This window comes from Myodes glareolus, chromosome 21 (assembly GCF_982192425.1).
Source record: "Myodes glareolus chromosome 21, mMyoGla1.1, whole genome shotgun sequence".
NCBI classification, from domain to species: domain Eukaryota; kingdom Metazoa; phylum Chordata; class Mammalia; order Rodentia; family Cricetidae; genus Myodes; species Myodes glareolus.
Genome location: NC_142046.1, coordinates 47,988,256 through 48,009,600, shown reverse-complemented (window position 1 = coordinate 48,009,600; position 21,345 = coordinate 47,988,256). Strand labels below are relative to the sequence as shown.

The following is a 21,345-nucleotide window of genomic DNA, read 5'->3' as shown; positions in this document are numbered from 1 at the left end:
ATCATTTATTTTAGATTTTATAGAATGATGACTTTCCTCTTTCCTGGCCATTTCTCCGTTCCTTTAGATCTTAAAATTATATTCTCTTGGGAACAATTAGCCCACAAATTCAGTAGCTATTTAGAAATAACTGTGATGTGCTCTACAAAAGCAAGGTGAGCTAGATGCCTTGCTAAACCTTTCATCATGCCTGTTGAATTAAATGGAAGTCTGGTAGTGTGAGAGTTCAGGTAGTCCTAGAGCCTCTTCCTATGATTTGGTTCCTCAGTGACCGCTAAATATTCCTTGGTAATTTTATGGCTAATCACTAGGTAATCTTTCCTCATCAAAATGTCATGTAGGATTCTGTGTGGAAAAAGATATCACAAGAGCCACATTTAGTAGTCCATGTCTATCATCTCCACTCTTAGGAGACAGAGGTAAGGGTGTGAGTTTGAGACAAGATTGGGTTACATCAGGCTTTATGTAAACCTTAAATACACGGCAAAAACCTTATATAAAAATCCCAACGTAAATAGATAAACATACAAAAAAAGGGATAGAATTACACCTTTTCTTGACTGAGCATGGGATTTTTCATTCAAAGCTATTTATTTCTCACTAAGTAAGATCTTTTCCAGTTTTGCTTGTGTCTTATAAGTCAAACAAGGAGCTGGGTGTGAGCCAGTTGGTCAATCTCCTTTGAAATGAAATGATAGTTTAATGAGAGTAGTGCTTGTCCTGCAGTGATCAGTTTGTGTGAAACTTCGTTATTGCTCTTTCTGAAAGTCATATATATGGATTATTTAAAAACTCCATAGATATTTCAAACTATAATCCACAAATGTAGCATCCAAAGCAGTAACATAACTTAATTATATAGGAAGCTGTAGAAGCAATACCCAAGTATAAGAAGATGCAATTTCAAAATCTTTTTTAAATTTTTTAAACTTTTTTTTATTTTACATACCAACCACAGTTCCCCCTTCCTCCTCTCCTCCTTCTCCCCCACCCCTTTTCCCAACCCAAGCCCTGATCCATTCCTCAGAAAGCATAAGGCCTCCCATAAAGAGTCAACAAAGTCTGACAAATCAAGTTGAGGCAGGACCAAGCCCCTATCCCCTGTATCTAGGCTAAACAAGGTCCTTAGGGAATGGATCCCAAAAAAGCCAGTTCATGCACTGGGGATAAATCCTAATTCCACTGCCAGTGTCCCCACAGACTGTCCCAGCCACACAACTGTCACCCACATTCCTATGCGGGTTCCCTAGCTATCAGTCGAGAGTCAGTGAGCTTCCACTAGCTGTCTCTGTGGGTTCCCCAACATGATCTTGATTCTCTCTTAGACTGGCCACTGGGAGCTCAGATCGAAGTTTAGCTGTGGATCTCTGCATCTGCTTTCATAAGCTACTGAATGAAGGTTATGTAATGACAATAAGGGTGGTCTTCAATCCGAATATAGGGGAAGGCCAGTTCAGGCACCCTCTCCACTATTGCTAGGAGTCTTGGCTGGGGTCATCCTTGCGGATTCCTGCAAAGTTTCCCTAGCACCAGATTTCTCCCTAATGCCATAATGGCTCCTTCTATCAGATAACTCTTTCCGTGCTCTCATTCTCTGTCCCTCCCCCAACTCACCCATCCCATTCCATTATCACTACAAATCCAATAATCACAATGTTCATTACTGTTGTTTTGAGCCAAATGGGAATTTGAACCCTTTTAAAAAAGAATGGAATTATTTGCAGGTATGGAAATGCCATAGTGAAATCTATATTTTATAAAATTAACACTCATAAAAATGCTAGGATTTGGAAGTGATGATGTAAGCCTTAGTCCTTCATGTATGTAATTTGAAGACTGAGTTGCCTTCCAGTCATATCAGGAAGTCTTAACACTGAATGATGAAAAAAACAGGAAATCCTTTACTAAGAAAAATGGGAATAAAGGGCACCAAGAAAGAGCTAAGGTGAAAAATAGAAGTTGTTATAATTATTAAACTCTCAACATTTAGAACTTCCCAAGTCCTATAGATACTGCTTTGTGGGTGAAGAAGAAAAGGATTTTGTAAAATAAATTGTATCCATTTGCAGTATTGTGTAATTGATTCTTTTGTTTCAGGTGTAGTACCTTAAGACGCAGTTTAGAGCTTCTTTCTTCTTTGTCTCCTCTTCTCTCTTCTTTTCACCTCCTCTCCTTTCGTTCTCAGCTCTACCTTCGCTCAGAAAAGCTTCCTAAAACCTGCAGCCTTGAATAGAATTTTAAAAACAGTTAACAAAAGGTGACTGTGTCTCTTCAAACCCCATCTTCATCACTGGTGCCTTACATACATTTCACCTGTCCCCAGCAATAGTTGCTACCTACTGTATTCCATGCCTAGTTCATATCTAAGAATTCTTGAACCTGTTACTACATCCATGTTACTCCACTATCAACATATATCTTAAAGGGTGATCACAATGGCGTTTCAACATCAAAGAATGGTTTCTTTGTGAAATCCCATCCGCTTAGAATTTCCTAACACATTTTTTAATTGTTTTAGTATATTTTCATTAGATCAGTTATAACTCTCTATTTCTTTTTTTTTAATGTTGTGATTAAATTGGTTTAAATGAAATAAAAGTCAGTTTAGTTCAAGGTCTCAGAAGTTTTGGTCCATGGTTACTTAGCCTTGTTGTCTCTGAATCTGTGGTAAGGCAGAGCTTTAAAATAACGGTATGTTCAAAGACTACTCATCTTGTGGTAGCCAGGAGGTAGAAAGAGAAAAGGGGAGATGGAGGAAGAGACCAGGGACAGAATGTGTCCTTCAAGGGTATGACCCCCAGTGACTTACATTCTTGCTCCACCTGTGCCTGACCTTCATAGTTAGCTCTCTGTTGCCTCCCAACATCCCGTTGAGATTGGTTCCATAGTGCATTGATTCATTCATGAGTTTAGAGCCATTTTAATTCAACCAATAACAACCCAAAGGCTCTATGACTCTGTGCATTAAAGAACAAACCTTCAACTCTAGAGTCCTGATGGTAACAATGAAGACACAAACCAGCCATCTGGGATTGCTAGACATATTATTTACTTGTTAATTGCTTTCCTACATACACTAACATCCATATGCACCAGATTAAGGAAACTTCCCAAAGGTAGGGATTTTGTTTATTATTTGCGTCTTCATAATTATTCACTGGTCCATAAAATGATATAAGTAGATTCTTTATCAATAACATATGAGAATATTAAAAGAATAAATGTTATTACCAAGGGATCAGACTTAGATGTTTGCATACATGTTTGCATTCATAACTTACTTGCCTTATGACTCTTACTGATTGCATCCTATAATGCTATATTGTTCAAATTCTTCCTAAACAGGATATTTTTATTACTTGGAGGGAACCAAAGATGCTCTCCTTTGTGGCTTCAGCACAGATTCTGGGTATGTAATATTTGCTTTGCTTTTAGTTGAAATGCTGCCAAAGAAAAGTTTCATGCTCAATAAGTACTTTTGATTCAATATTATAATTTTAATAAATTTCATGGCATTGATTTTGCTCATTTTATCTAACAATGAACAGAGATCTTAAAATGTTTATAGTTTATGCATGCATTAGAAAGCAAGACCAATCATGAGATAAGGCTTGAATCAAAACAAAATAGCCATCATGAGAATCTTGGGATATGCAAGAATACTTTCTAAAAGCCTATCAAAAATCAGTTGGCTAGTTTAAGACCTTACTTCTTGGAAAGAAGAATAACAAAATCAATATCTCTTTCCATTTCAAAGCTCTCCACTGCCTAATTCAATATGACTCATTGGTAACTGAGTATACTGCTCAGACCAATTTACACAGGATCCTGTGGACTAGCTATTTTCAGAATCTTCTGTTTATAAAACACCATTTTGATTTCTCCATACACCTTCAGTTTGCAGCAGAGCTTTGTTCTTGTTCTGCTTGCCAGCAAGGGATCTCTTCATCAGGCTCTGGAAACTCTTTGAACCTCAGAATCAACAGTGCTGCCCCTCCCACAAACGCTTCAGACACCTCGTTCATTTAAGGAGGCTAAAAACCAATCTGCCAGTTTTAGAAAGTAAAAAAGATTTAAAGCCAAAATTTTTTATGAGCATTCTCATATGTGGTATTATGACTGTTCTTGACTTTAATGCACCACAAGACTAAATTTCAAAGAAGCCATTTTGCCAGAGGCCTTCATAGCAAACCCTAATGATTTGAATTTATGACTATGTTGCTTATGAAATCTTCCATTTACTAAATGGTTCTATGGTCAGAGAGTGGGTTAATTGTGTTATTTAAATTCAAAGTCAATTTTAAATTCTTGAAGTAAGTTATTTTGCTATTCCCACTTGGAAGAATCTTTGAGAATTTAAGTAGTCCGGCAAAATGGTCAACTAGCAAATACTGAAATGGGAAGCAATGGCCATTCTTTCTGACCCCAGGTTACATTCTCTTAGTTGTTCTGCAATGTTCAACCTCTAAATTGATCCTTGAGGTTAACACTCTGCTATTGTGTTCCTTATCTACGCGCCAAACATATCCTGACATGTAATTCCCATTTGTATCTGTAGCCAATGTCCAGAAGGATACTACTGTGTGAAGGCTGGCAGAAATCCCGATTATGGCTACACGAGCTTTGATACTTTCAGCTGGGCCTTCTTGGCCCTGTTTCGGCTAATGACTCAGGACTACTGGGAGAACCTTTACCAGCAGGTGGGTGCCAACAGAATCAACCATCGCGAAGGCTGTCAGTGCCCAGTGTGCATTGATTTCCGCCTTAGGAGCTGGTGTGGCTGCTGTTGCTTTCATTTCATTTCTGTGGACAGTATGGGAATCCCGACATGCTTGTCTAACATTAATTTATCCTGCTCGTATTAGAACAGATAGTTCTTAGATCATATATTAATTTTCTTCTATGTTCTGAGCAATGTTAATTTTTAGGTCTTCCTTAGTATCCGACACACCCTCAGGGTCCGGCGTAAAGGACAGAGAATATTGCAGTTTCTTGGGCTGTCTTTGCACACTCACCATTTCCTTCCCATGCCTAGGCTGTCAGAATCCTCGAGAATCTCCTGTCCTGTGCCCACCAGACCTTCCTGTACCGTGCCCACCAGACTCTCCTGTACTGTGCCCACCAGACCCTCTTGAACTGTGCCCACCAGACCCTCCTGAACTGTGCCCACCAGACCCTCCTGAACTGTGCCCACCAGACCCTCCTGTACTGTGCCCACCAGACTCTCCCTGAACTGTGCCCACCAGACCCTCCTGTACTGTGCCCACCAGACTCTCCTGGACTGTGCCCACCAGACCCTCCTGAACTGTGCCCACCAGACTCTCCTGTACTGTGCCCACCAGACCTTCCTGTACCGTGCCCACCAGACTCTCCTGTACTGTGCCCACCAGACCCTCCTGGACTGTGCCCACCAGACCCTCCTGTACCGTGCCCACCAGACCCTCCTGGACTGTGCCCACCAGACCCTCCTGGACTGTGCCCACCATACATTAGGGTTGAACCCTTATTTACAATTAAACACTCAGTTCTTCTCCAAACCTTCCTCTTCCTTGTCAAATACTTCCTCTTCTGGATTCATGACCCTTTAACTATTCCTCGGCTTAAAGAGCAGTCTGCTATAGTGTTCAGTCCCATGGCCATGTACTCTAGCATGGATGTGAGGCACTTGCCACATGGTTTCTATGTGTATATTATATATTTTCAGTGCCCAATCCCAAGAGGGAGGTATTTGAAATGATAATTCTCTTATTTCATGTAACCATAATTCTTTTTTTCTCAGAATTGTTACAAATACTTCTTTTGGCCTCCTTTATATTTACTTCTGTGACTATAATAAATGTTATAAAATTATTTAAAAATACCTTTCATCGGAAAATAAAATTAATAGAAATATTTCAGAGGTAGGAACAGAATCTTAAAATGCTGTACTGTTGGGCCCAGGTCCTCCTTTGTCATACTGCAGAGTCTTCAGGTCCACCGTCATGGGACCACCATCGCAGTCCCCACCTTTATAAATATAGAAAAGAAGGGTATCTTAGCTCAAAGTTAAGGTCATGCAAAATAAAAGCATTGATATACAATTTTGCAAAGGGACAGCGAAAGATGGCTGTATTTAAGTTGAGATACAGAAGCTAGACTTTCTCACACATTGGTAGTAACCTTTGTAAAAAGTTAATGAAAACAAAAAGTTTCCAATGACCTAAAAGTTCCACTTCTATGAATTTATTCAAGAGAAAAACAGTAACAACAACAGAATGGTAGAACAGGGAATAGAGTAAATATTAAGGACTCCAGATGTGTATAAGTTCCACTGACATCTCTATACAGTTTTGCATTATTCTAAAAATGGAATAGATGGCAGAAGATAACCTGCATTTAAAAATTATTAATGGTAATGCTAGGTAAAAATAAATAGCCATGGAGTCAACAGATAAATTTAATTGGTAAAGCAATCTGTCGGCATCAAGGTTTAAAACGATAACCTATGCTTTAGAAAGGAAAGGATAGGACTTGAACAATAAAGGGGGCCTGTTTGAAAAATTAAAAGGCAGCATGAGAGCTAAAGTTACCAGTAATTTAAAAACTGTGGAAAATGAAAAATTGTTATGCTGTATTTAATACTAATGATCAAACCGTAGTACCAACTGTTACGTTGCTATATCTTTTATAGTATTATAACAAGTTTGATTAATACTGATTGTCTTCAAATATATTGTTTTCATTTATATTTCTATAATATGAAATTATACAAAATATTTGATTTGCATGCTCTTTATCTATCAACCACAATGAAAAATGTCGTAAAATTTTTGCATTATTAAAATAACAATTTCCCTCCCTACCCCCAGACTCTACGTGCTGCTGGTAAAACCTACATGATTTTCTTTGTGGTGGTGATCTTCCTGGGCTCCTTCTACCTCATCAACTTGATCCTGGCTGTGGTAGCCATGGCGTACGAGGAACAGAACCAGGCCAACATCGAGGAAGCTAAACAGAAAGAATTAGAATTTCAGCAGATGTTAGACCGTCTCAAGAAAGAGCAGGAAGAAGCCGAGGTCAGTGTTTGTCACTACAAATATGAAGGCAGAGGGGAGACAACGGTCCTTTCCACATAGATTCTCCTGATTTCTGCAGACTATACTCGACGTTGGCTGAAAGCCCAAGTAGCATTTCCTGTGTTCTGTGTGAATTGCATCCTTTTTTCTAATGTGCTTGAAGGAATGAGCTATAAACAGAGCTAGAGCGGACACCTTCTTCAATAGGATTATGATATCTTTGTGTCTTGACATTGTACTCATCTATAAAAGTATACATTTTTTGAGAAAATTTTGTAATGAGGAAAATGTTGCTGAAATATTCGTGGGTGTAATAATAGACAGGACACAATCATAATTTAACTGTTAGACTAATACATACATGACCTGGAGAAGTAATACCACAACTCTTTTCTGAGGGTAAGACTGAAAGTATTTTTCTACTTTACATCTTTACATCTAGTTTCCTTAAATGATTTTCCTTTAGTCTTGAGAATTTTATACACATATACAATGAAATATTCATACCCACTCAAACCTATAACCTCACTCTCCCTTTCTCTAACTCTCCCAGTCTGCCTCTCCCAATTTCAAGCCAATCTTTGATAACCTTCTAAGTCTGACTAGTGCTACCCATAAGTACTTGATTAGGGGTCATGCCCTGCACCATGGGAAAACTACCAATGGCCATACACACGAAGAAATAAAAATGATTCTCCCTGTCCCAGGTGCCCCAACTGCCAAAAACACTTCTATAAAGGGCATGGCCCAGAGAGTACCTTCCTCATTTTTCCTGAATTTTGCTTGGCTTGCTCTTGTACAGGTCTCACACAGGTAGCCTCAGTTGTTCTAAGTTCTTGAGTGTGATAACCACATTGTGCCCAGAAGTCAACATTTCAAAGGTCTAATCCCTGTTCTCTGGCTCTTGCAGTATCGTTGCCTCCTTTTCTGTGTTTTCCCCTGAGCCTGGCTGGGTGTAAGGAGGGAGGTTAACGAATGTCCCATTTAAGAATGAACACTCAGTTTCTTGTTCTTAGTACTTAGAACAATCATGCATTCCTGCATTAACTGTTTCCCCCTGCAAAAATTACCTTCTATTACCAAGGCTGAGGACAGTCCAAATATGTGAGTATTGACATAAATACTTAGAAGACAACTTAGCAACGTGCCATTTAGCAAAATAACTGGGGAAGTCATAAACCCCAGGGTAGAACCTAGATAGAACTTTTATTTTATTTTCAGAAAGCATTTATTTGTTTGTTTGTTTCTCTATTTTTTTTTTTAGTGAGGTGAGACCGTTACCTTCTCTCCCTGGTAATTTAGTTTTGAGATCTCACTTTTGAGATAAGAATCATTGACTTTATACTTTTTCTTGACACTTTATTTCCTTATTAACATTTCTATTTTCAGACATGCCACTCTAACTAGGCTATGGGGTTCCTGACTCCATTGATCACCCTGAGTTGCTTACTTGATCTTCAAACTCATTATCTTAGCACACAGTTTATGTGAGTTTTATATCGCAAAAGTACCTGTAAAACTTCGACACATAATACTTCAGTTTACTTAATTCTAGGGAAGTTCACAACATGAAAGAGTTGCATTACAAAGATACTGAAACTTTATTATAATATGTGAGAGAAGAGACTATGCTTCACATGCTAATTGGCCATAACACAACAGAACACAGGTTACTTTCTGGACAAGATTTGTAACTGAATGTCCAGGTTGGGTAACCCGAGGCTTGTTTTTTCAAGATTTGGAAATTACTTAAATGCTGGGATTGTCTTGGTCCAACAGGCCATCGCAGCAGCTGCAGCTGAGTACACGAGTATTGGGCGGAGCAGGATGACGGGTCTTTCGGAGAGCTCTTCAGAAACCTCCCGGCTGAGCTCCAAGAGTGCCAAGGAGAGACGAAACAGAAGAAAGAAAAAGAACCAGAAGAAGATCTCCAGCGGCGAGGAAAAGGGCGACGATGAGAAACTGTCCAAGTCAGGATCGGAGGAAAGCATCCGAAAGAAAAGCTTCCATCTCGGCGTGGAAGGACATCACCGCTCCCGGGAGAAGAGGCTGTCCACTCCTAACCAGGTACTAACTGACGCCACCAGGCGAGGCTGCACAGCCAAACGCCAGTGCAAAGCTTAACCCTGGAGTCAGGGCCCAGGAGAGGAAGGGGACTTCACCACCACATTTTACCTAAAATGCTGCCTTTGGCTGGGTGTTTATGGAAAGAAGAGAGATGTATATGGTTTTCTCAATTAAGTTGCCATTTTCATTTTCATAAAAAGCTATTGTTTCAGAATTGCCATATCTTCCCTAAGAAGCGTTTTTCTAAAATAAAATGTTTCTGCAAATTGCTCTAGGAATGAAGAGATTGTTTACAACACAGATTAATTCTCATAGTTGTATTTTGTCAATGTTTTTAATACCTCACTCCGGTTAAAAACAGGAGGAGAGAAAGAAGGGAGGGAAGGAAGGAAAACCATAATCCTAAAAGTAATTCCTCTGTCTTTTTCTGTCCTGTAGACCAGCATGAACCAAAGCAGCAGGCAGACAATTTTGAATATTGTCCATTCTTTTGTTTTCTTCCACTCCAAGCTCAGAAGCTTCTGGTTGACTAATAAATGAATTCCTCACCTGTGGATTTTCCCTCTCACTGTCTTGGTCTTTACACTGACACCTCTACACCCTGGTCCCCCTGTAACCCATCAGATGAGCCATGACTCCAGAGCTACCAAACATTTACACACTGTCCAACCCCACCTCAATCGTTGACGAGACAAAAATATACATAGGGGTTTGGTACTCTATTGAATAAACACTGAAGATCAAGAATTGATCTTATGCAGATGACAAATTGCTTTGACTTCACCTGCTCAGCTTCCTTTACTTTCCTGGCTTCTTCGTTTCCCATAACTGAGATACTCACTATTACCTGACGAATTTCACGCCTTCCCTTTCTCTATTACTTAGTACATATTTTTCCCCTTTCAGTTATTTCTTTTTCTTTTCAAACTCTCTATATAGCCAAGAATGACCTTGAACTTCTGACCTCATCCCTTCTACTTCTCCAGTGCTGGCATAGTAGGTATTGGTCACCATGGCCAATGCAGTGCTGGGATTTGAACCAAAGACCTTATACAAACTAGGCAAGCATACTACCAACTTAGCTATGTCCCCAGCCCAGTCTGCTTCTTACTGATAACTTTCTTCATTAATTTCTTTTGACACAGCGGCACCCCACCTTCTACTATTTAGCTCAAGTACCCCACCCCCATAACCCTACACATCTTCCTCTGTCGTCTGCATTCCTTAATCTGGGGTTCCAGACCTGGCCCGAGATATCTGCCATTATCATCTTCACCACAGTTGGAAGTTTCCAGCTTCTGTTACTTAGGTGTGAAGCACAGACATAAAAGACAGTCAGTCCTTGTCAGCAAACACGGCACAGGCTAGGATAGGCAAGGATAGGCAGCTAGAATCCTCATGATGCTAATGCAAGGAAAGACAAGAGGTAGTTTCGGCTTGTTCTGAGGCAAAGCGCTTCCCTGTCATATTCATTTTCCACTGTTCCCAGTGCCTGCCACCTGCCACGTAGCTTTAAAATAGCAAGCACTAATGTCTATTGAATTTAGTCCTTCTAAATAATCTACCCTGTGTTTTCACTTATGGAATCAGATTACACTGCAGAAGAGTCATATGAAGGGGTCAGCTTTCCATTGTTCCCTTGGGAGCAACTTCCATCTACCCCGAAGTTGCTATAGTCCCTGTCTCATAATTTCCTTGACTACTAGGTCCTCTAAAGCATACCCAACTAGCCTCCAGTCTATAAACTGAAGGGTTCTCACACCTTAGAGTGGATGAGTTTTAGTGCTAGAACTGGGGCAAGTCCTTTACAAGGTTCTGGGAATAGATTCTTCTGATTGTTTCATCCTTTTCTTTCTTTTCTTTTTTCTATTTTTTTTTTCTAGAATTGATCTTTTTGTTGAATTGCCTTTCTTTTAAATACAATTCTTTTAAATAAACACAGCGTCGCTGGCCCCAGACTAACGATTTGGTGGTAATTTCACGAAGTCTTCTCTCATTTGGAGCTCCAGCATCCACTCTCTGTCTTGTTTTTCCTACAGTCACCACTCAGCATCCGCGGCTCCTTGTTTTCTGCACGGCGCAGCAGCCGAACGAGTCTCTTCAGTTTCAAGGGTCGAGGAAGAGATCTCGGATCTGAGACAGAGTTCGCTGATGACGAGCATAGCATTTTTGGAGACAACGAGAGCAGACGGGGTTCACTATTTGTGCCTCACAGGCCTCGGGAGCGACGAAGCAGTAACATCAGCCAGGCCAGTAGGTCCCCACAAATGCTGTCGGTGAACGGGAAGATGCACAGTGCGGTGGATTGCAATGGCGTGGTGTCGCTTGTTGACGGACCTACAGCCCTCATGGTCCCCAATGGACAGCTTCTTCCAGAGGTGATAATAGATAAGGCAACTTCCGACGACAGCGTAAGGATGTTTTCCATAGCTCAGGCATGCCTGGGCAATTACTCGTGCATCAGTCAGTCTCTCTGCTGGGGGGAGTGGGGGGATGGGTCAGCTCTCTAGCCTGTGAATGGCTCTGTGCTTGGCGACGCCTTCTCTGTGAAAACACGGCTTTCATTCATAACTCAATCCCCACGAGTTAGGTGCTGCAACCACCCAACTAAAAGATATTTTATGGGGCTAGAGAGATGGCTCAATGAGTAAGGGCCCTTGGCACAACACCACGTAAGTCAGGCAACTCACAAAAGTAACCACTGTACAAGTCTGGCTCCAGGGTTTCTGGCTCCCTCTAGTGGCAGCCGTGGGTACTGCATGCACATGTGTATAAAAACGCAAACACAAATACACATAATTAAAAACTTATACATAATTCTTAAGTTAAAACTATACTTTATATCCCATGTTGGCAAAAGGATACATTTACTTATATTTGTGCTAAGATTGCAGGCTGAAATCCATCACTTTAGAAAACGTTTATGCCTACAGCATATAGAGTAGGTTGACCTCATTAGTAGGTAGGCCTCACTTCTGTAAAGAAACATGGATCCCTCGCCATCTACTTCTGTATATTTCAGGTCAGTTAATATATATTTATTGCAAGGGACTCTTACTTGAGTTGTTAATAACGACAGTGAAAATAGCAAACATACTCTTAAGCTTTTTTTTTTTTTTAACATCTGTATGAGAAGATATATTATTGTCAGCGCAAACAGGAGAAATAAGCCAGAATATTCTCATATGATGATAGTCCAGGAGCAGCCCTGACATTTCCACAAAGGCCATGTGTTCTAAGGGCCTGTTCTTAACCTCCACCCCCACTGATGTTTCCGGGTCCCGGGGTTTCCAGGATATGGATTTTGCACACTAATTATGTTGTGCCGCTTTAACAAATATCGGCAAGAGCTGTCGTTACTCCAACAAGTTTGCCTCATAGACTACACGCTTGTATGCGTGTGCTAGCAACCTGTGTAGTATTTGAAGTGAGAATAAGGTTCCATCATAGTCACGGCCACACACACATTTCAGTTTGAAAAAAAGTGCATGTGCTTCGGGGTGACTTTGAAACGTCTACGCTTGCATGATACAGCGTAAGCCTTTCTGCTAAGCTGCTGTTTCCTTGTGAAGTAGCGTGTTACTTTTCTATGGAATGACACCTAAGCTTTAGATTCCAGTGATGTAATCTGTTAAATGCTATGCAGTTTATGTCATATTTGCGGGTGATTTAACATTTTTTTAAAAAGAAGTATTTTATTTAAGAATTGACTTTTTACCAGAGGAAAATCAAAACCACAAAACTAAAGAACTAAGTTTATGAAACCTGAAGATTTGACCGTCATAGAAGTCCAACATAATGCACAAAACATGTGCACACCTACTAATGTATGACAAAAAATAAAATCTGTATGTTATAGACATGCCCACGTGAAAAAGAGTTGCTATAGACAAACTCTTTTATATGGGGGAAGAAGAGAGAATGGCGGAGAAAAAAACAGCATTACATGCCCATACAAATGTGACTTTGCATGCACAGCTATATTTTGATATTCATATATACATGACTATATACAACTTTGCATCCTTTTAATTATATAATTATATGAACTATCAACATATATATGTATATTATACATATATTGATATATATGTGTTATATATGTGTTGGTAAAATTTTTACCAACTATCACATAGCACATATAAGCTAATACCTGGTGCTATAGGGTTGTATAATTCTCTCTTTTTTTGGCTTTTTGAGACAAGATTTTTCGAGTCAAGTTTTTGGGATTTTATTGTTTGACCGTTTGTTGTTTTTTATTTTGTTTTGTTTTTTGTTTGGGGTTTTTTTTGGTTTTTTTTTGGGGGGGGGTTCAAGAAAGGGTTTCTCTGGGTAGCTTTGGTGCCTGTCCTGGAACTAGCTCTTGTAGACCGGACTGGTCTCAAACTAACAGACATCCGCCTGCCTCTGCCTCCCAAGTACTGGGATTAAAAACATATGTCACCACCACCACTGGCTGGTACACACACACACACACACACACATATATATATGTATATATACATATATAGTATACATATATACTATACATATATAGTATATGGTGTATATGGGGTGTAATTTTTAGAAGATCAGTGCAGTATTTTTGTTTGTTTGTTTAAGTTGGGTGGCAAAGCATTTTCGCTTAAAGATGAATATGCCTGGCATGCCTCCGTTCAAATTACTGCTTGTCAGTGGCTTTTAGAGCTGTGTTTTTTTTAGCATGTGTTCACCTCTTTGAGGCAGAGCCTGTTCTCTCCATGCTACTGGTGTTGCCATCAGTCTGAAGTATCTTTCTCAAACTGAGTCACTTAATGCTATCCACCCAAAGTGTTATAAAGTCTTCTTTCAGCAGTAAGAAAAAATTCTTGAAGTAGTTTTCATTAATGTTGGTATCCCAACAGACAATAGGAATAGCAATGATGGAAGTTAGTGTTGGACCCTGCCCCTTTCTTCACATACCTCTACAGCTCTTGCCTGGTTGTTGTTGTGTATGGTTTTGTCTTGGTAGAAATTGAATTAAGTTGGATGTGTAGAGAGAACACAATTAGTGCTGTAATGAGAACAGCTATTTCTTAACCCTGAAGCAAGAGTATAAGGCAAGATCTCTCGCTAGATACATTTTACTTGTGATGGAGGTATTAAGTAGCCTTCCTCTTGCAAATATCTGGCAAGCAGTAGGGTCAACGTTTCAATCTAGCAGTCTAATCTCTGCTTATAAGCATTCATTACAGCTACCCAAGCCGGATTTCGTTTCTACCTATGCTATATTAGAATTATGTTCTTAAGAAGGCAATCAGTCACCTTTCCTCCCCCTTCAGGGCACAACCAATCAAATGCGCAAAAAAAGACTTTCCAGTTCTTATTTCTTGTCTGAGGACATGCTGAATGACCCGCATCTCAGGCAGAGAGCCATGAGCAGAGCAAGCATTCTAACCAACACTGTAGAAGGTATGTGATTTTTAAAAAAAGAACTTAGCTTATGGGTTCTTAAATAAAATTAATATAAACTATGATCACCTCTAAAGAGATATGTGAAATTATTAACAATGATTGGAAGCATACTACAGGTGAAAGGGAACAACTAAAAAAATGTTGATTTTTATGAAAGGAAAGTTAAAACCTCATGAGCATGTGAATTCATATTCCAGTGTATTCTATTAAACCTTGCAAAAGTGTTTCTTCATTCAAATAAGAAGCAGGTTACCTTAATTAATAAACATCACCAAAATTTATGTATCTTTAAGTACAGTATAATTTGTAGTTATACATATAAGTTATGAATATGTAAATGTAATATTACATATGTAAATTTTTTATTATTGAAGTCACTTTCATGCGAAAAATAATATTTTATCAATAGTGATGATAATCATGTACTGAGAAGGTGTATGTACACATGAAAATGTGTGTATTTGTAGGCTGACATTGAATTTATTCCTCTATTATTTGCCATATAATTTGGGGGATGGGGAGTCTCTCACTGTACCTGGAGATCACTGATTCAACCAGACTAGCTGACCACTGAGCCTAATGCTTCTCCTGCCTCCACCTCCCCGGTGTTGGGATTACAAGCATGATCTTTAGTGCCCAGCTTTTCACATAGGTTCTAGGGATCAGAATTCAGGTCCTCATGACACGGCAAGAACTTGACCATCTGAGCCTTCTCCTCAACTAATGTATAGTTAACTGATTGGTGCCCACATGTATTTGGTTGTTAATAGCTTCTTCTGCTTCCACTCAACAATAAATAAGTAGTACAAGACTTGTATGTAATCTTCTGGGCTATCAAAGAAATAGCAGCTTTATACAAAACTTAAACTATGACATGTGTTTGACTATTAGATTTTATTGACGATTTCTAGTAGGTAGTGTACAAACTACACCAACCAATGATTTTTGTTGTTTTTCCAGAACTTGAAGAATCTAGACAGAAATGTCCACCGTGGTGGTACAGATTTGCTCACACATTTTTGATCTGGAATTGCTCTCCATATTGGATAAAATTCAAAAAGTTCATCCATTTTATTGTAATGGATCCTTTTGTAGATCTTGCCATTACCATTTGCATAGTTGTAAACACATTGTTTATGGCTATGGAGCACCACCCAATGACTGATGAATTCAAAAATGTACTTGCCGTGGGGAATCTGGTGAGTTGTGTCCCCACAATCTTCTCCCTTGGGGTGTCATCTTGCCATTTCTTTCTGGCTTTTAAACCTGTGGGTTTACAGCTAATTATGCAGACATTGAATTTACCATATGAATCCAGCTACAAAAATCAACCTTCTGATATCAAATTCTATTTTAAGATACTTTTTCCAGTAGTGTTGGTTTCCATAAATAACAATATTATTTTCATATGTATTATCATTTCAGGACTTACAATGTCTTTTAACTGCCAAAATACTTGTAAAGTTTTAAATGTTTTTTTAAAATTTATTTTATAATTACATTGATCTTTCTAAATATTCAACTTTTTTTTTAACCGTTTTGGGTGTATTGTTCTGAATTAATGCTGGTGAGGTGTCCAGGACTTTATAATTTCAAAGACCTCTGCCTGAACCCAGATTTAATCTCTTTTTAGCTATGTCCTTGAACAAATGTCCGGAGTTTTCTGCATTATATTTTTTTCTTCTTTTCTTATATTCCTTATGGAAAAGGCAGCAGTATGTGCTTTCTAATTTCTGATGGAGGCCTAGGTCATAGAAATCAGTATAATCTTTCTGAGTTTATTATAGCACATGAACTCAGAGACCAACCTTATCTCCTGTCTAACAACACAACGCCAAGCAGAGAACTCCCTGCTATTGATCTCGTAATTCTATTTTAATGGTCTTACCGCTTCCCTTTGAATCATTTTTGTTCAGCTAAATTTTTTGAGGCAAACTGTGCCACAAGGAGGCATAAGCAAAACTTTTTATGTTATATCTTTGAACGTTTTGAGTCCTGTGTCATGAATTAATTGTGTTTTATAGTACACTTGTGCTTCAGTACTTTAAGTATCTAACTTAATCTGCTCCGTGTAGGTTAAACACTTTTCTTCTGTCCTTGTAAATCTTTAAATGTTGAGTCAACATGTTCTTTATGACTCTGTGAGCAGAAAGTATAAAAAGGGGGCTGGAGAGATGGCTCAGTGGTTAAGAGCATTGCCTGTTCTTCCAAAGGTCCTGAGTTCAATTCCCAGCAACCACATGGTGGCTCACAACCATCTGTAATCAGGTCTGGTGCCCTCTTCTGGTCTGCAGACATACACACAGACAGAATATTGTATACTAAATAAATAAATATATATAAAAAAAGAAAGTATAAAAAGGAGAGAGGATCAAAGTTTCAATATCTGAGTAGATATGATAGATAAAGATATATGATATATAGATAACCAGCAATATAAATGATAGATACACAAATAAATAGATTATTAGATAGATACATAATAGATAGAAAATGGAATAAATTATAGGTAAATAAACAATAATTATCAGATAGATAGATAATAGATATATATGATAAATGATGGAGAGATAGATAGATAGATAGATAGATAGATAGATAGATAGATAGATAGATAGATAGACAGATGTGTTAACAGAGTAGATAGATAGATAGATAGATAGACAGACAGACAGAGGTGTTAACAGAGTTATTGGACAATTATTAAAAGCTCATGTCTCTGGAATTTTACAAGATTCTTTTAAATGCTGTCTCTGATGAGGAAAACTGACATGGTAACTAGAACTTTTCAAATTTTCAATCTTTATATGAAAATTATAAGAAATATATGCCTTGCTTATAGAAAGAAACGAGAAAATTGCCACTTTTGAAGTGTCTAGCACATTATATGGAACATGGTCACTACTAAGCTAATAGTCATGGTCACCATCAAGATGACTCTACTTTCCAATAACAGAAAAAAATGTTGTGTTTCATTTAGATCTTCACAGGGATCTTTGCAGCTGAAATGGTACTGAAGTTAATAGCCATGGATCCTTATGAGTATTTCCAAGTAGGGTGGAATATTTTTGATAGTCTAATTGTGACATTGAGTTTGGTAGAGCTTTTCCTCGCAGATGTGGAAGGATTATCAGTCCTGCGATCATTCCGACTGGTAAGTAGAAGCTAAAGATGCTGCTGCATTCTGTAAGGAAGGGATATCATGTTTGTTAGGGATTTCACTTCTTTTTTACTTTACATTATTATTATTTAAAATTTTTACAAGTTGGATCAAAGGCAGTATCAAATCTTACACTTAGCAAAATAAAAATCATTCATTTACAAATAAGCTTAAAGGATTTGAATCTCATGTTTAATTAGGAACTTGAAATTATGTCCAGTTCTGTCTTATGATGTATTCTAATACGATAGGAAAACTTTTAATCTAATATATAATGATATAATTCACAGTAAGAAAATTATGATTCGCAGAAATTTATGCATAATATGTCCATAGCTTTGAGTTTAGTAATTAAAGTTTAAATCATTATCACCCAAACAACTATGCAATCTAAAAAATATTAAAAGCATTAGAAAGTAAAATTAAGGTTGAGCTACCAATTCTAAAAGAACAAATACCTTGCAAATAAGTTGCTTTCAGAATCCTCATGAAAACTACAATCCTTTTTTCATATATGCATTGTCATTATTATGGTAATCAAAAACAAGAGAAATACTAAAAGACAGATAAAACAAACTATTGCCTTCAGCTAGACAATGATAACATGGAATATAGATTACAAGGTATAGTTAAAACAAAAATCAAGAGTAGAAACATTGAAAGCTGTTTTATAACTAATTCTAAACTTTGTTTTTAGCTCCGAGTCTTCAAGTTGGCAAAATCCTGGCCCACACTGAACATGCTCATCAAGATCATCGGCAACTCGGTGGGCGCCCTGGGCAACCTGACCCTGGTGTTGGCCATCATTGTCTTCATCTTCGCCGTGGTCGGCATGCAGCTGTTTGGGAAGAGCTACAAGGAGTGTGTCTGCAAGATCAACGAGGATTGCAAACTCCCGCGCTGGCACATGAATGACTTCTTCCACTCCTTCCTGATCGTGTTCCGCGTGCTGTGTGGCGAGTGGATAGAGACCATGTGGGACTGCATGGAGGTCGCGGGCCAGACCATGTGCCTTATTGTGTTCATGTTGGTCATGGTGATTGGCAACCTTGTGGTATGTAAGAGCTATTCATATACTTAAATTTTCTATTACAATTATTTTCAGTTGTTATTTTTGTAATTTTAAACTTAACTTTAAAGACAAAACATATCTTTAATCTCCTTCACCAAAAAAAACCCTATATTTATATTTTTCAAATTTACCTTTTAGAAAAAGTACTACTTTATTTTTTTGTTTTGATGGTTGTCACACAAATTAAATTTGTAATTTTCAAACCTCTTAAAACATGAACTGTCCTCAGATATGAAACTATAAAGGTAAACAATACATGATTAAATTAATGATCTCAAGCTAATGGAGCAAGGCAAAAAGAAGGCATTGGCTATAGGGCCTTATTTCACAAAACTAGCAGCTGGACCAACCTCAGAGTTCTTGCCCCTTCTGACCCATTGACTTAGAAAGGGTTTCCATATTGCACAGTGATTACAAAGAATAAATGAAGAATATTTTATGCCATACATACATCATGTGAAGTTCAACTTTAAGTGTCCATGCAAACTTTTATATAAACATGGTTATATTCATTCACTTACATTTTCCCTATACTACCTTCATGCTCAGTATTCAAAGAGAGGAACTGCTTAAACATCCCATGTTCTACAAAGTTTCAAATATTTATTATACAGCCATTAAAAAATTACTTTCCACTAATTTATAGCATTTTTTTAAATATAGCAATCTCCTCATGTTTCTAATTAGTGTTTTCTTGGCTTCTGAGTTTTTGTTTGTTTGTTTCTTCCTTATACTTATTGGTAAAATCTCTCAAACTTACACAAAGAGAAACTTACTTGGTAAAATGCTCTTCTATGAGTCATTCACCTTGAGTTTCAAATCCACTATTATTGACTTGCCCTAGTTGTGGCCCATGGGGCATCAAATCTCCTGCCAACCATAGGATAAGTACATTCACTCCTGTTGGTTTCAAAACAAAGCTACTCAATATTTTTGTCCTTATAACTTTCATTAAAAAATAAGAGATAGAGATCAGAACAGAAAATCCACATTTATCAAATCTCACACAAAACAATAACATACTAAAAGTATACTGAGTAAATTATACAACGGTATTTCTATACCCTTACTGCACAAAACTAATCATCATGATTTGCACTCTGCAATTCTTTATCACCATCATGTAGTGATAAATACATTTTCTAGTGTTATACAAATAAACAAATTCTTCTAATATGAAAAAATACATATTGTTTGCTTTTGTCTCAAACTCATGATCCTCTTGCCTTGGTTTACTGGGCGGTGGGATTACGAGAATACAATTCCAAGTCTAGCTAAAGTTTTGCATCCTCCTAACAAGTTTTATCTGTATGTTTTTTCCTACAAAAAAAATAGCATAAAATAGTGAAGTTTAAAATGGTGTGTGACACGGTCCTTGTAGTCAGTATACTTGTATCATACAGAGACCAAGTAAAATGACCAAGTAAAATCATCAGACCAGGAAGAAGTGATGAATCTAAGCAGTAATGTCGAAGAAAATGCTCTTCTCACAGTAAAGAAAGAGAAGTTCTTGATGGATACTCTAGCAAAGTTTTTGAAGCAAGTCTTTGAAGAAACACAGTGTAATACTTGGGTGTGAGAAGTGGTATGGGAGGAATGTGCTTCTTTGAGAGGAAGAATAGACTTAAACTAAAACATAAATGAACATTAAATCTACATTAAAGTCATTATGAATGACTCACATTTCACTCACAAGGTATTTATCCATCATAGTAAATAAAAACAGAAGGTTTGCTCTTTTTTGTGATACCTACTTCCCAGACACCAACTGTCAGAAACTCACTGAAGCGGACGATGACTGCAGACTTCCTACTTTCTTTCTATAAGAAGCACATGGACACAAGAGTATCTGCTTGTGCTCTGGGTGGAGAGTGAAGGGGTTCTGTGGTCCAAATCAGTGGTGGGAAGGACAAACAAAGTTTTGCCATGAAGTAAGATAGCTTGACCTAAGGTAGAATGTGCCAGTTGTTGAATGGGGGACAATCTTTTTTATAGACCAAGGAGAATTAGAGAGAGGAAATGCAAGTCTGTTCCCAGACACATTGGGAATGCCAGTCTGAGTGTTCTCTATGTGGTTATTGTAAAAATGAGGAAAAGAAGATATTCCTAGACTGGTAGATATTATGACTAGAGCCCAAAAGAGCTAGAAGAATTAAAAAGCTTTTCAATCTCTCCAAAGAAGATGAATGCTTATCAATGTGATGTCAGACAGAGCCTAAACAAAGGTGAGACTCCCAGGACTAAGGAGCCCAAGACTCTACCTCTACCTCTTGTTACTACATGCGTCCTGCAGCACAAGCAGCAATATATTCCACTGAAGGAAAAACAGCACTCAAAGAAAAACAAGGAAGATGCTGTAGACACACATACACACAAGACACATGCACACACATGAAAGAAAGAAAGAAAAATTTTCATATATATTGCTTATGCAAGTTTATTTTGCAGTCATTGTAATCACTAAAACCCACAGATTTAAGGGGACACTTGGAAAAGTAGGTTTTAGTCAGTTCTAGTCTGTGCTAGGACAATGATGAGAACTATTATCACCAAATTGG

The 21,345-nt window shown here is 38.0% G+C and overlaps 1 protein-coding gene and 1 long non-coding RNA gene across 3 annotated transcripts in view; one reads left to right on the top strand and one right to left on the bottom strand.

Moving 5' to 3' along the window:
* The window catches only part of Scn9a (sodium voltage-gated channel alpha subunit 9), a 142,595-nt gene that overhangs the window by 79,440 nt on the left and 41,810 nt on the right, over nt 1-21,345 (top strand). The window contains exons 8-16 of one of the 2 annotated variants that reach the window (XM_087900030.1): nt 3,346-3,409; nt 4,559-4,700; nt 6,849-7,055; nt 8,835-9,122; nt 11,162-11,500; nt 14,423-14,552; nt 15,516-15,754; nt 17,536-17,709; nt 18,413-18,769. In XM_087900030.1, coding sequence (XP_087756156.1) covers nt 3,346-3,409; nt 4,559-4,700; nt 6,849-7,055; nt 8,835-9,122; nt 11,162-11,500; nt 14,423-14,552; nt 15,516-15,754; nt 17,536-17,709; nt 18,413-18,769 — 1,940 coding nt within the window. Of the gene's footprint in view, nt 1-3,345; nt 3,410-4,558; nt 4,701-6,848; nt 7,056-8,834; nt 9,123-11,161; nt 11,534-14,422; nt 14,553-15,515; nt 15,755-17,535; nt 17,710-18,412; nt 18,770-21,345 lie in introns of both variants that reach the window. The other variant, XM_087900029.1, reaches the window with a different exon arrangement.
* The window catches only part of LOC148118722 (uncharacterized), a 90,902-nt gene continuing 70,574 nt past the window's right edge, over nt 1,018-21,345 (bottom strand). Inside the window, exons 3-5 of the long non-coding RNA XR_015735859.1 lie at nt 6,876-6,987; nt 5,862-6,006; nt 1,018-2,224 (exon numbers count right to left, since the gene is read on the bottom strand). This is a non-coding gene — a long non-coding RNA (uncharacterized LOC148118722). The remainder of the gene's footprint in view (nt 2,225-5,861; nt 6,007-6,875; nt 6,988-21,345) is intronic.